This window comes from Vigna angularis, chromosome 7 (genome assembly GCF_016808095.1).
Source record: "Vigna angularis cultivar LongXiaoDou No.4 chromosome 7, ASM1680809v1, whole genome shotgun sequence".
Taxonomy (NCBI): domain Eukaryota; kingdom Viridiplantae; phylum Streptophyta; class Magnoliopsida; order Fabales; family Fabaceae; genus Vigna; species Vigna angularis.
Window position 1 is genome coordinate 26,332,633 of NC_068976.1, and position 13,768 is coordinate 26,346,400.

The 13,768-nt window shown below is 39.8% G+C and overlaps 1 protein-coding gene and 1 long non-coding RNA gene across 2 annotated transcripts; both read right to left on the minus strand.

Annotated features, from left to right (window-relative positions):
- Nucleotides 1-6,749: 6,749 nt before the first annotated feature.
- On the minus strand, nucleotides 6,750-9,037 carry LOC108336606 (uncharacterized). The gene is made up of 5 exons (XM_017573076.1): nucleotides 8,919-9,037; nucleotides 8,480-8,873; nucleotides 8,151-8,431; nucleotides 7,214-8,048; nucleotides 6,750-7,064 (listed from the first exon to the last, which is right to left on the minus strand). The coding sequence occupies exons 1-5, from the start codon at nucleotides 9,035-9,037 to the stop codon at nucleotides 6,750-6,752; spliced, it is 1,944 nt and encodes a 647-aa protein (XP_017428565.1).
- Nucleotides 9,038-9,369: 332 nt separating this feature from the next.
- Nucleotides 9,370-12,219, minus strand: LOC128197932 (uncharacterized). The gene is made up of 2 exons (XR_008250675.1): nucleotides 12,079-12,219; nucleotides 9,370-9,537 (listed from the first exon to the last, which is right to left on the minus strand). It is a non-coding gene; the product is annotated as an uncharacterized LOC128197932 (long non-coding RNA).
- Between the last annotated feature and the right edge of the window lie 1,549 nt (nucleotides 12,220-13,768).

Genomic DNA, 13,768 nt, shown 5'->3' on the forward strand with positions numbered 1-13,768 from the left:
CATTTCTGCGTCAGTTTCTTCTTTCTCCGATTTCCCTCTCCTTCTCTTTCGCACTTATCAGGTAACCATGGATCCATGCACTCCGGAGTCAGGGGAAGAAAGGGGGCAAAGTAGCAACGTCGAAAGTGCGTTTTTATACGGTAATGTCGTCACCGAGAATCCGGAAAATCCATCTTCGTCGTCGCCCAGTGTTAGTGTTTACGACTGGGCATCCCGCGATGTAAGTGATTTTGCTAGTCTGTTTAAGAACAAACTTGTATTGCAAGATTGGGTAGAGAATAGTTGTATCCTTAGAACCTGATAATGCTAATTCTTGCCATTATCTAAGCATTATTTTAGTAGCAAAATCAACTCTTCTTTAGCTTATTACTTGCTTAAATCCTCTCTTTTATTTAGTTTTAGTATTTATCTATATTTTGAGCTACATTACGTAAATAATACTCTAATCCCCTTTTTTGATCTATTTCGATGTTAGGAATATCCTCCATTACATTGAAGAGCCTCGGTGATCCAGGAAGTCATTGATTTAAAAGTCATTTTCGCTTAAGCGAGAATAATTTAGCTTAAGCGAGAATGACTATCTTCTCTAAGAAGTTTATTCTCGCTTAAGCGAGAATAATTTAGCTTAAGCGAGAATTCGGGCAGTATATATACTCACGAGGCAGAAAGAAAAATGGTCTTTGGTTCTTTGGATGCGCGATTTCACGTTTGGAGCTCATGGAGGGCGCGAGGAGCTTGTGGGAACATCTCCTCCTCTTCTTTTGGGTCTCCTTCTTCTTCCATCTTCCATGTTTGTAAGCTTTAGGGTTCTCCATGGAAATGGAGAACCAAATTCATCTTGTTAGGGTTAGATGTAGCCTATGAACTCTTGTGTAATAAATGATTGTTTCGTATTTATAAATGCCTTTTCTATCTATTACTAGTATTCTTGTTTCCGATCTTAAAGCTTGCATGTAATGGGGACGTTCATGACTTGATTTTGGGGTTTCATTGAGCTAGGGATGGGATATGAAATCTTGAACTGAAACAAGAGTCCTTGTGGGTCATTGAGCCAGGGATGGAATATGATTCACATGTTGTCTTAGATCCTAGTTCTTACTGCGGGTTTGCTTGTTAGATTGTCCAAGGGATTGGAGTTTGATAAGGAAAACCTAGGCTCTTTCACCTAAGGGATTAGGGCTAGAGTGTTTTAGTGGATTGACTTTAGTAAATTGATAGAGAGGAGATGAAATTGGTTGTACACAAGAGTGCATTGGTGAAAACTAACCTTAACAATGACATTTCATACCATTTCTAGTCTTTTCCATTTCCAAGTGCCTTCAATACCAAAGTCCAACCTTGTAATTACTTGTGAATTTATCTTTTTTGCACATATTCTTAAATGATGAGTTGTTCTTGAGTCTAGATGAGTTGTTAATCGCACAATTTTCTAGTATTACGAGTCTCTTGGGAAAACGATACCTGGTCTTACCACGGTTTATTACTTGAACGATTTGGTGCACTTGCCAAAGAGATTAACAGAACCCTAGGTTATAAATCTTGCATAAAGTTAAGTGCTTGTCGGGGGAATGAAAGGGCTTTTCACGGGAAAGAGAACTCTGCCGACGATTTCTTTTATATCTATTCTTATATGTTTTATTATATGTATGTGAGGTTGCCTCTGAGCGTTTTTCAGATGGATGTGTTGAGAACGCTAAACGTTTCCCCCACGCAGTTACACCCAAATAGTTGGGGGCATATCCAGGCTTTCGCCGCTATGTGCCAAGCTTTGGCCATTAGACTGACCCCATCCCTGTTTTTGCACTTCTTTAGGGCTTGCCCAGTCGTAAAGAGGAGTTGGGTTCTTTGATTTCTGAGCCTGGGAATGCCATTATGGAATTGTATTCCCAATCATTTAGAGGTTTTAAGGATAAATTCTTTAGAGTGACGATCGCGGAGTTAGGTCGCCCGTTCTTTTTCAATGAAGATAACAACCCTAGGTTTCCGCTTTACTGGACGCAAGACCCTATGAAATTTACCTCGTGGTCTGAAGATAAAATGACTATTGAAGAACTGGATGCTTTGAATGTTTTGACCGCGCTGCCACGCCCCTTTTCTTCCCGCCGAATTATAAATTGTCTTGAGCATGATGATTTTGGCTCAAGGGTGTTTGGTATGTTCTTCTTACTAACATCTTTGATTGTTATCTAACCGTGATTGATCTGTGGATACTGCTACTTGCCTGTAGATATCATGGGAAGAAAAGGTCCCATACGTGATTGGTTTAAGTCCATGAGTGATCCCAAACTGAGCAACGCTCGTGATGGTCAGACGACTGCTGAAGGTGTTGTAAAATAAAAGACCACCAATCCTTCGCAGGTCGAGCATCCTCCTTCCCCAGACGTGATGGTCGTTGAAGATCGACTATTGATAAGGAAGCGTAAGGGAGGACAAGTCCTTGACCAGCCAGCGGGTTCCAAGAAAATGAAGGATGTCGAAGAGCCTAACAATCGCCCTATTCCAGCCTTCAATTTGGGCCACAAGATTGCCTTCAATCTGGACGAACCTGAGAAGAAGGTAGTCGAAAAAATGACCGAGCAACAAATGACTGATACAACCCTAGAGTTCGTGAGCCGAGCAGCTATGGCGACTTGGCATCTGGTGTATGCTTCAGATAGAGGCGTCCTGAGAGTTGAGCTGCAAAAAGTTCAGACACAGCTGAAGGAAGCGATGGATGTTCATTCTCAATGTGAGCAGAAACAAAAACAGTCCGAGCAGCTACTGAATGAGGCTCGTGTACTGTTGGGGAACATGCAGAAGGTCGGCTTCGAACTGAAGAAAGAGCGCGACCAACTAATGGCTCATTTAGAGCATGCGAGGAAGGATGTCTCTAACCAGAAGAGCGCCATTACTGCGTTGAGGGCAGAAAGGGGCGCCCTGCTCCTTACTACTGCTGAAGATAAGGAGTTAAAAGAGGAGATGGGTGAAGCAATTGTGTTAGAGCATACCTGGGGTTTCAAGAAGGCCTTGAGACAAGTATCTCATCTCCTCAACGTATTTACTAAAGGGGTTGATTTCGACCCAAGGAAAGATGTATATGAGGGGCGTCTGGTACCCCTTAAGTGAGATTCCTGAAGGCGCTCTTCTGGAATCTGATCCTGCCGGAGTTGAAGAAGAAGCCGTCGTGGAAACAACCGTTACTGAGGAGATCAGGGAAGAGGCTTTTGTAGTCCCCTCTACTAATGTTGCTAATGTTGTAATATATTAGGCTTTGGAATTGTTGTGTTTACGCCGCGTACTTTTTTGCATGTACTTAAGGTACTAGGTACCTGTTGCTTCCATGACTTTTGCATTTTCCTATTTCGTATATACTTGTGGTAATTACCTGTGTCGATTACTTAATATAATTGCGATGATAATCTACTGTCAAATATTATTATCGTTTCGTAATCGGTAGATTGCCTTTGTTTTGGTACAGGTTAGGTGCTCTTGGGCGAACTTAACGTAGACTAGGGGATGGTTCCCTAGGTTTGATGTTCTGGGTGTTCTAGGGTGAACATCTATCAGAGGGAGTGTATCTCGATATGCAATGCACCTGGGTGTTCTAGGGCGAACATATACTAGAGGGAGTGTATCCCTATATGCAATGCGCCTTAGTGTTCTAGAGCGAACATCTACCAAGTTTGTGAGTGTTTCCTCGGTTGAGTGCCTTAGCATGAACGGTTCTCTAGCGTCCGCTCTCATTGTTTGCGTTCCAGGTGTGATCATTGAGTAATTATATCATGTTTAAGCAAGTTTGTGAAACTTGTAGATTGAAAGCAACCTGCTTGTGTTTTTCTTGAAGATGATCTATACGATAGAAGTGAAAATGGATAAAAATTTATTACTGTAAACGGAGGAGTAATGTTTCATAAACATGGAAAACAATTTTCAACTGAAATAAAATTTAAGATGAGTTGCGTTCCAGGTGTTTAGAATGACTTGTCCATCAAGGAGCTCGAGGCGATATGCTCCATTCATTAAATCTTTTGTGATGCGGAACGGTCATTCCCACTTGGCCGCTAGCTTTCCATGAGCATGATTTTTCCTTGCTTCCCCTCTTTTGCGCCATACGAGGTCCCCTTCTTTGAAGGCTCTAGGTCTGACCTTGGTATTGTACCAGCGAAAGAGCATTCGTTTTTGAGCTGTCTCGCGAATTGTGGCGACCTCTCGACGTTTAGGTAGCATGTCGAGGTTCATTTGCAACTGCTCGTTGTTAAAGTTCATATTTTGTATGCCTCGCCTTAATGATGGTTCTTCTACTTCCACTGGAAGCATGGTGTCCGTGCCATATGTGAGGTTGAATGGAGTTTCTCCAGTGGATCCGTGAGGGGTGCACCTATACGCCCATAGTACTTCTGGTAGCTCTTCTACCTATAAGCTTTTGGCTTCACCGAGCCGCTTTTTCAACTCTATGATTACAGCTTTGTTGGCAGCTTCAGCTTGCCCATTTGTTTGGGGGTGTTCTACCGAGCTGGTAACATGTTTAATTCCTAAGCTCTTAAGGAATTCTTCCAGCTTCTTTTCAATGAATTGTCGTCCATTATGAGTGATGATTTTCTAAGGTAGACCGAATCGGCAGATCAAGTGCCAGATAAATTTCTGTACCTGTTGAGTGCTTATGACCACCAATGCCTCAGCCTCGATCCATTTTATGAAGTAATCAACCGCTACCAAGAGGAACTTACTTTGAGCCTTTCCGATTGGTAATGGTCCCACTATATCCATTCCCCATTGAGCAAACGGCCATGGCGAGATAATGCCATGCAACTCTTCAGGAGGGACTCGAAAATCTTTGCCGTGTGCCTGGCAGGATATACATTTCTTAACGAACGTTTCACAATTACGGTCAATCGTTGGTCAGTAGTAACCTGCTCGCAATACTCGGGCCTTGAGCGTACGCTTTCCTGAATGTAGACCACATATTCTGTTGTGAAGCTCTCGTAGAACGTAATCTGCCTCTTCTTCCGATAAGAATTTTAGCAGCGACGCAGTATAGCCTCGCCTGTATAAATTGTCACCTATACGCAGAAAACGAGCAATGCGTTTAGAGTCGGTTGTACTAACCTTTTCTCCCTGTTCCTGTTTCATCATTAATTCTCGTACGCTTTGCCGTCAATCAGCTTTGGGCATCACTGTATCAGTGGCAAAGGCTTCAATTACAGGTTTGTCGAGCGTCATCCTGATGACTGAAGACAATTGTGTCTTCTCTTTTGAGTGAGTCAACTTAGATAGGAGATCTGCCCTGGAATTTTGTTCCTTAGGCACGTGGACAATGTTGATGTTGACAAAATCTTTGAGGAGGTTACTAGCTTTATGGAAATAGCGCAGTAGTTGATTATCTTTGACCTGGAAAGTTCCTTTCATATGACCGACAACCAATTGAGAGTACATTCGACACTCCAATCGACCAATTGCTAATTCTCTGGCTATAATCAAACCGGCAATCAGAGCTTCATATTCTGCTTGATTGTTGCTGGTTTGAAATCGAAATGTTATGGCTTGCTCGATGACAAGACCATTCGGTCCTTCCAGCACAATGCCAGATCCTCCACCTCTTCGGTCCGTGGAGCCATCCACGTTAAGATACCATAGCGGCTCTGAGCTATCGGGTATGGGTGTTAATTCAGCTGTAAAATCTGCCAGATGTTGGCCCTTGACAGATCCCCGAGGTTCGAAGCGTAAACCAAATTCAGAAAGCTCAACAGACCATGAGACCATCCTACCTGCCAAGTCAGGCTTCCTGAGAATCTTGGCGATTGGATGATTTGTTCGTACTACTACTTGATGGCTCTGGAAGTACGGTCGGAGACGGCGTGCCGCTGTTAGCAGAGCCAGAGCCACCTTTTCAATTTGGGAATACCTTTCTTCCGCCCCCTGTAAAGTTCTGCTGACGAAATAAATCAACTTAAAAATTGGTGTCTCTTGAATAAGAGCGACACTTACAACATTGTTGGATGCAGCTATGTACAACTGCAAATCAGATCCAGCTACTGGTCGAGCCATGATGGGAGGACTAGTGAGGATATCCTTAACCGCAATGAAAGCTTTTTCGCATTGATCATCCCAATGTTGAGTGACACCCTTCCTCATGTTCTTAAGGATGGGTGTGATATGCTCTGCCAATTTCGGAATGAAACGTGATAAAGTAGTTAGTCGGCCAACTAAACGCTGCACCTCCTTCAAATTACTTGGGCTTTGCATTTCTAGGACAGCTCGACATTTATCCGGATTGCCTTCAATTGCCCTGCAGGTTAGCATAAAGCCCAAAATTTTTTCAGCCGGTACATCAAAGGGGCATTTTGATGGGTTTAACCGCATATTATATCGTCGTACCTGAAGGAAAACTTCTGCCAGATCTTTGAAATGTTGCTCTACAGATTGACTTCTGACGACCATGTCATCCACGTATACCTCCATGCATTTTCCGATTTGGTGGTGGAAAACTTTATCCATAAGACACTGATAGGTGGCGCTTGCGTTTTTTAGACCGAACGACATTACCTCATAAAGGTTCTTTTCTCCTGATCTGGTAGATACATGGGGATTTGGTTGTACCCTGAATACGCGTCGAGGAAGCTTAACACTGTGTGCCCTGAGGCTCCGTCCACCAACCGAACAATGCTTGGAATGGGGTAAGAATCTTTAGGGCACGCTTTATTGAGATCCGTGAAGTCGACAAACATTTTCCATTGGCCGTTCGAATTTTTAACCATGACGACGTTCGATAATCACGTTGTGTAGGTTACCTCTCTAATGAACCGAGCGTTCAGTAGCTTGGTGACCTTTGTTTGTATGGCGCCTCGCTTTTCTTCACCGAACCTCTGTTTCTTTTGAGCGATTGGGCGTGCTACTTTGAAAATGGATACCCTGTGTGTCATTACTTTGGGGTGGATTCTCGGCATATCGGCAACTTCCCAAGCAAATAGGTCAGCATTGGTTCTCAACATCTCTACCAAATTATATTCATTGTTCGGCTCCAGGTTACCACCGATGGTCGTGGTTTGTGACTCGTCCTTTCCCAGTAGGAATGCCTTGATGTCACCCTGAGGTTGGATGCGATCGTCAACGTTGGTTCTGGGTCAAGGTCGATCGCTGTTGTTTTCGCCCCTCTAATTTTTCTTGGTGGTACGAAGGGTGTGACTTTTAGACCAACAACATAACATTGTCGAGTCGTCCGTTGATCTGCCCTTACTGTACAGACAATTCCTCTTTCCGACGAGAATTTCATAGCTAAGTGAGGGGTGGATACGATGGCTCCGAAGGCGTTCAAACAAGGTCGTCCCAGTAGTGCATTGTATGAAGTGTTCGCCTCTACGAGCAAGAACCTTACCCTGAGCTCTCTTGCTTCTTTACCTGTCTCGAGTCGAGTTCTTAAGTCGAGATATCCTCGAGTATCTACTCTTTCTCCTGCGAATCCTACAATCTGCTCATTGAAAGAGGCTATCAGATCTTCGGATAGATCCATTTTAAGGAATGTGGTCCAGTACAAGATGTTGACCGAACTACCTTGATCGATTAACACTTTACTAATATCATATCGTGCTATCTCGGTGGTGATGACCATGGGGTCATCGTGATCAGGATCAGGAGCGTGGAAGTCTGCATCTGTGAAGGTGATATTTGGCGTAGACCGAGATTGTCGATCTACCATGTGCACAGTCTTTAAGCTTCTCAAATGTCTCTTGCAGGCAGAAGATGATGCCCCTCCTCCAGCGAAGCCTCCAGATATGGTGTTGATTCGTCCCCGGACCAACCTTTCACGCACAAGGTCTCGAGTGCGGCTTCGGGAGCGTTGCCCTTGTCGATCGTCTCTATGAGATAGACGTTTGGGACTTCTATGCGAAGTTCCTCTCCTGGGTGGGCTTATTTCCCTGTGTGCTTCCCCTTTTACATATTTTTGGAGATATCCCGCACGGACGAGTCTTTCTATCTCATCTCTTACTATGTTGCAGTCTTCCGTGTTGTGACCATGGTTTTGGTGGAGACGACATGCTTTACTTTCATCAGCATTTTTTGGTGAGGATTTCCTTCAAACTGTGAGGAGTTCGATGTGTAGGGCTTCTTCGAGTACTTTTGCTCTGGGTGCGTTAAGAGCAGTATAGTGATTATATTTGGGTGTCCAAGCTAACTTCTTTCGAGGAGGCCTGTCACCTTTGTTGTCATTAGATGATCGCTTCGCCTCCTTCTTGTTTTCGTTGTTGGGAACTTCTTGTTGTTGCTTTCTCCTTGAGTTTTTTAGATCCTCGATGCGTATGAATTTAGCGATCGTCTCCTGGAGTTCTTCCATAGATTTTGGTGGTTTAGCGTACAATTGTTCAACAAAATACCCCGGTCTTAAACATGAGGGTAAATTGCTTATTATGAAGGTGTGATTCGCGTCTTTCACTCGTCTTGCAGCCTCATTGTACCTCTGCATGAACGCTTTCAGGGTTTCATCTTTCTCCTATTTAGTGTTTACCAGCTCCGTCGGCGTCATCTCCTGCCTTCTATTGGTGGCATAGTGTCTTCTGAAGAGAGCTTTTATCGTGGCAAAACAATCTACCGTGTTTGGAGGGAGAGTATGGTACCACTCCAATGCTTCGTCTTTCAAAGACAAGGAGAAAGCTCGGCAAATGACTAGGTCGCTATCCGTGTAGAATGTTATCGCATCGATGAAGTTTCTGAGGTGGTTATCTGGCTCCGCTGAGCCGTCGTATCTTTCTAATGTTGGAGGAGGTTTCTCCGGCATAGTAGTTTGCATGATGGCTTCCGTAAACGGAAGTAGGTTGGTGAACAGAAGGGATTTGGGTCTCTTCCTTCCCCCGTCAGGTTCGGAATGCCCCCCATGACTGCTACCTTCATTATCTTCCTGCCTGTTTGAGGCAGACACCTCAGGTGGAGGTCGTTACGCTCTTAACGTTTCAATTTTCTCCGCTTGTTTGCGCTGAGTCTCCTGTTGTTCCTGTATGGTTCTTGCCTGCGCCTCAATCTGGGCTTGTAGCTGCCTGATCAAATCTCTGGTGTTGTTTTCTTCCATAGTTCTTGTGGTCTTCTTTGGGTATCTCCAAATCTCGGCCCCACGGTGGGCGCTAAATGTTTCAGTATGATTATTTAGGACTGAGATACGAACCTTGTTGATGATGCTTTACTATTTCTGAAAGTCTAGGATAATTGCTCTTCCTCCTACGATATCAGTTGCTCACATTCCTGTAACTTGTTCACACTCCTTTCACTGGTGTAATGCGTCCTCCTCCTTAATGAAAGTTGTAACACCCCTTTTTAGAGTATTACAGTAAATTTTTTTTTTTTTTTAAAACAAAGCATTGATTCGCGTTTGAAATCACAACACTTAATATTATTACACAATAATATCGTCAAAGTTTCAAGAGTATTTATTGAAGTACAAACTAAATATTAAAACTCTTGAAAATTACAAACCACACATTTCACAATTTAAAATACATGTTCTAAAATCCCATAGAGGTTTTCCCATCGCATCCTCGCACTAAACTTCTTCAACTTTACCTGAAACATCATCTACTCTCGTATAACGTTACGAGTTATACGATCATCGTAGACACATAAATAGGGTGAGCTAACCAATTACAAATAGATATACATTATAAATAAACTTATTTTCATAGCTTAAATATCAATAGTAACATTAAATGTTAACTCCTGATATTATATCGTATACAAATAAATGTACACAAGTCTCACTTCTTTTTCCATTCCTTACACATGAATAATAGACTTATTATCCATCACACAAAGTTAATGGACACTGGCCATTCACACGCAGCTATTGAACCTATCTCGGCTCTATCCTTCATATACATATATCAACACCGGTTCCTCATATGAACCGCGGATAAGAGTTGTCCTTCACCCGCAACTTCGGACATATTTTCCTTGTTCTTCAAGGTCTTACGAATAAAAACTTTGGTGATTAACATCTATTCACCAAGCACAATACTCAGCACGAGAGAGAAACTTAAGGTAAGACATCCATATTCCCTCGTAAGAGGAAAATAACAGGACTCGAATCCTCCTATTGCCTTACTCAGGAAAAAAGGAAATTTCCTTTCTTTTAATTACCGAGAATAAGCATAAATCTTCCCCATATGAAACTAAATAATCATCCAAGACTATTTTAAATACCTTAAGAAACTATCCAAATGACAATTCAAAATAAATCCCAAAAATCTTGTTCAAGACTGTTTGTTGTAAATTCTGACCTTTGCTCAGTGTTTTACTCATAACTCTTTCTACAGAACTCTAAATGAGTTGATTCTTGTTTTGTTGGATTCTATATTCAAATATCTTTCATAGGACACAAAAATCGAAATTTTTGGATTTTAAGGTTAGCTGCAGTAAAATATTTAACATCAACATTTTAATTACGTTTTTCTGTAATTTCAGCAATGACCTTGGCTGACTATTTTGGTAATAACTCTATTTACATAACTCCAAATGAGATGATTCTTTTCAGTTTGGAATCTAGATTGAAAGAACTTTCATTGGACACCAAATTCATAATTTTTGGACCATTGTACTAACTGCAGTGAAATTTTCAAAATTGATGTTTCTCTAATCTTCTCAGGTGAGTTTACTTTCAATCTCTCTTTAGTTCAAGTTTCTAATTAAGATTGAACATATGGTTTACGTTACAGAATGAGTTAGCAACTCAATTCTATTTTTACTAATTGAATGAGTATTATACTCTACACTTAAGGACCCACATCTTTTGACAACTTACAAAATTTTCTACATTGAGAGATAAGGTTGGACATGTTTGATTAAAAAGGGAATTAAAAATTCATTCCCATGCCTATCTTCTTCTGAACATTTACGTAATGTTTGGTCATCCAAAGTTAGAAAGGTCAAATTTTAAAGAAAAACACAATCAAGTTTTATAAGGAAATAATTTAAAATTAAGATATGACTCATTGAAAAGGAGAGGATCAATAATTCAAAGGAAAACAATTTCCTTCACTTATTTTTTTTTTATTTTTTTTTTTAAGCTTGCCGTGAGTATCCCATAACACCTCAATTACAGAGAGAAAAAGGAATTTGCAGCATACAACATATTGAGAATCAAGATCTCTTTCTTCTTTCACATTTTGAAGTCAACAACACTTCTATCAAGCTATATCATTCATTCAATATAATCTAGTTCACACTTTCAAAGTCAAGATGTGTATTTCAACCAAGTTCATGAGGTAAACTATAATTACATGTGAAGAAATTACACTATCATGCATGTTGAAGTAAAGAAAATGGTTTAGCTGCCCTACCTATACATGTCTAAAACCTATAGTAAAAATTTCAAATCAATCTCACGGTTGATGGGATGAAACTCTTAATTTCTCCTTAGTTGGTCCAGGCATAAAACCATGCTGGAAAATTGGCTACTTCAAAATGCGAAATCTATATCTATTATTTTATTACTTTAATTGATAATCTAAACGGTCAAATTCAAAATCTATGTCTTAGGAACCTCATATCAAAATTTCAGATCCATCCGACGGTTAAATTGACAAGAATTTATGTTTTCCTGAGGGAACTTAGTAACAGAAAATAAGGTGATTATTAACTTATTCCATCATGCGAGACTTATTCCTTTAAATACAGGCCTCAAAATAACAATCCGAACGGTCAAGGCAAAATAATATATCTTATGGTCCATATATCAAAATTTAAGGTCGATCTAACGGTTCACTAGGTGGGAATGTATGTTTTACCGTGGAGACTTAGTAGCAGAAATAAAGCAGTCATCAAATTGATCCAACATGCGGAAATTTAATTCTCTAACTACAGATGATAAAATAATAATCCGAACGGTCAAAGCAATTTAATATGTCTTATGTCCCATATATCAAATATTTAGCTACATCTAACGGTAAATGAAGTAGAATTGGACAGTTTACTGAGGTAACTCGAAAAATAGAAAACAATAGGAAACTAAGATTCACAAAAGTAGACAGCTAGCTATTGTTAATAAATTCCAATATGCTTAGATTCATGATCATGAAATATGAAATTATAATATCTAAGAGATGGTTTAGCTGCCCCTACCTCTTTTCCAGCAAAGATCTTGAAATTTCAGAGTGTTCTAAGTCCCCAACTATTCTCCTTTCTTCTTCAACCAAGAAACCCTACTCACCCTCACGATTCTCTCTGATTTACTTAGTACTTTTGTTATGATTTCAGTGAAGAGGAGGATAGGTTTTTATGCTTGTCCTCAGCAGCCTACGATGTCGGATGGTTTCAAAAGAGGGAACCTATTGAAGTAGCTTCTTTATAGCCTCGAAGAAAATTTGATAATGAAGCCAAAAGACATTTCAATTCCTACGATGGAAAGTAGACTACCTACTGTGTGTGGGGAAAGGAGAAATTGTTTTGCATCAATAATGAAAGTTTATAAGTTTGGATGTCTCTGTGTTATGTCTTATTTGACTATTCAATAAAAAAAAATCAAATTTTTAGATATTCAATCAAGTGGTATAAATTATTCGGATGTCATTGTGAACTTTGAACATTACTATGTAATATAGCCGAATAATTAAACTAATATAATCCTATAATAACACACGATTTTATGAATATTGTCACACAACAAGAGATTCTTACAACTAAATTATATATAAACAAAATAATATTGATCGTAATTATTTTGGGTCTTACAAAAGTGGGGGATACCTGTGAAGATACTCCGATGCTAAAGTCATATATGAGTTATAAACCTCAGTTCTCAAACAAGTGATCTTTTTCTCCCAAGTCTTAGAGCAAAACGTACCTTTTTTTCTTAGCTCCTCTTGTATTTAAAAATGTAAAACAAAATGATTACCTTAAAATCCGGTTAGTTTCCCATAATCCACGTTATTCTTGAGATCCGGTTAGTTACCCGTAATCCACGTTATTCTGTAGATTCGGTTAGTTGCCCCCGTAATTCGCATTATTACGGTTATATATTTTTTACTATCTCCTCTTTTGCTGGACTATTGGTTCAATTATTTAAGTGTTGGACTAATTAGCCCAACATCGTTTAACGTAATTGAGCGTCCGCTGAACCTGGCTTGGTCGGATTGATTGAGTGTCGTAGTGTCGCTTAACCTCTAACGTGCGCTGCTCTGATTATCGTGGTTTGACGACTGCTTTTACTTTTGGAAGAGTTGACGAGCGTTTGGTAGAGTTGGCGAGTCGTTTCTACAGTGAGTAGAGCGATCGGTTTTGGTTGATAACCGCTCGGTTTAAATATCATATTATACAAACTGAATTTATTAAAAAAGTATCACTCATATAACCAGTAAAATAATCTTGAAAAAGTTGTTTGGAAAATACATTTTTAACACTCCTGTTATATATTTTTCTTCTCAAATTATGTGTTAGAATGCGCATATATAATTGTTATTGTATGGGAGCGAAAAGAAAATTCTAATAGAGTTATAATAGTTGATGAGATAACATTTGGATAAACTTATCGGTAAACATTTGTAAAAGAAAAAAAAGTTTTTTTTAATGTATATTTTAATCTTTCTAAAAATTCTCGATCAATTTCTTTTTCTAAAAATGCTTAACATGTAAATTTAGTTCGAGTATTTTTAAATGATTTTATTTTCTCAGAAAAAAAAAACTTAACAAAAAGTGATTTTGATATCAATATTAATACAGATGCAAAATTGTTTTAACAATTATCCTATTATTTTTAAATTAATGGTGTTGATATATTAATTTTGATAGTGTTGCATTTATTTAATGACTTTCA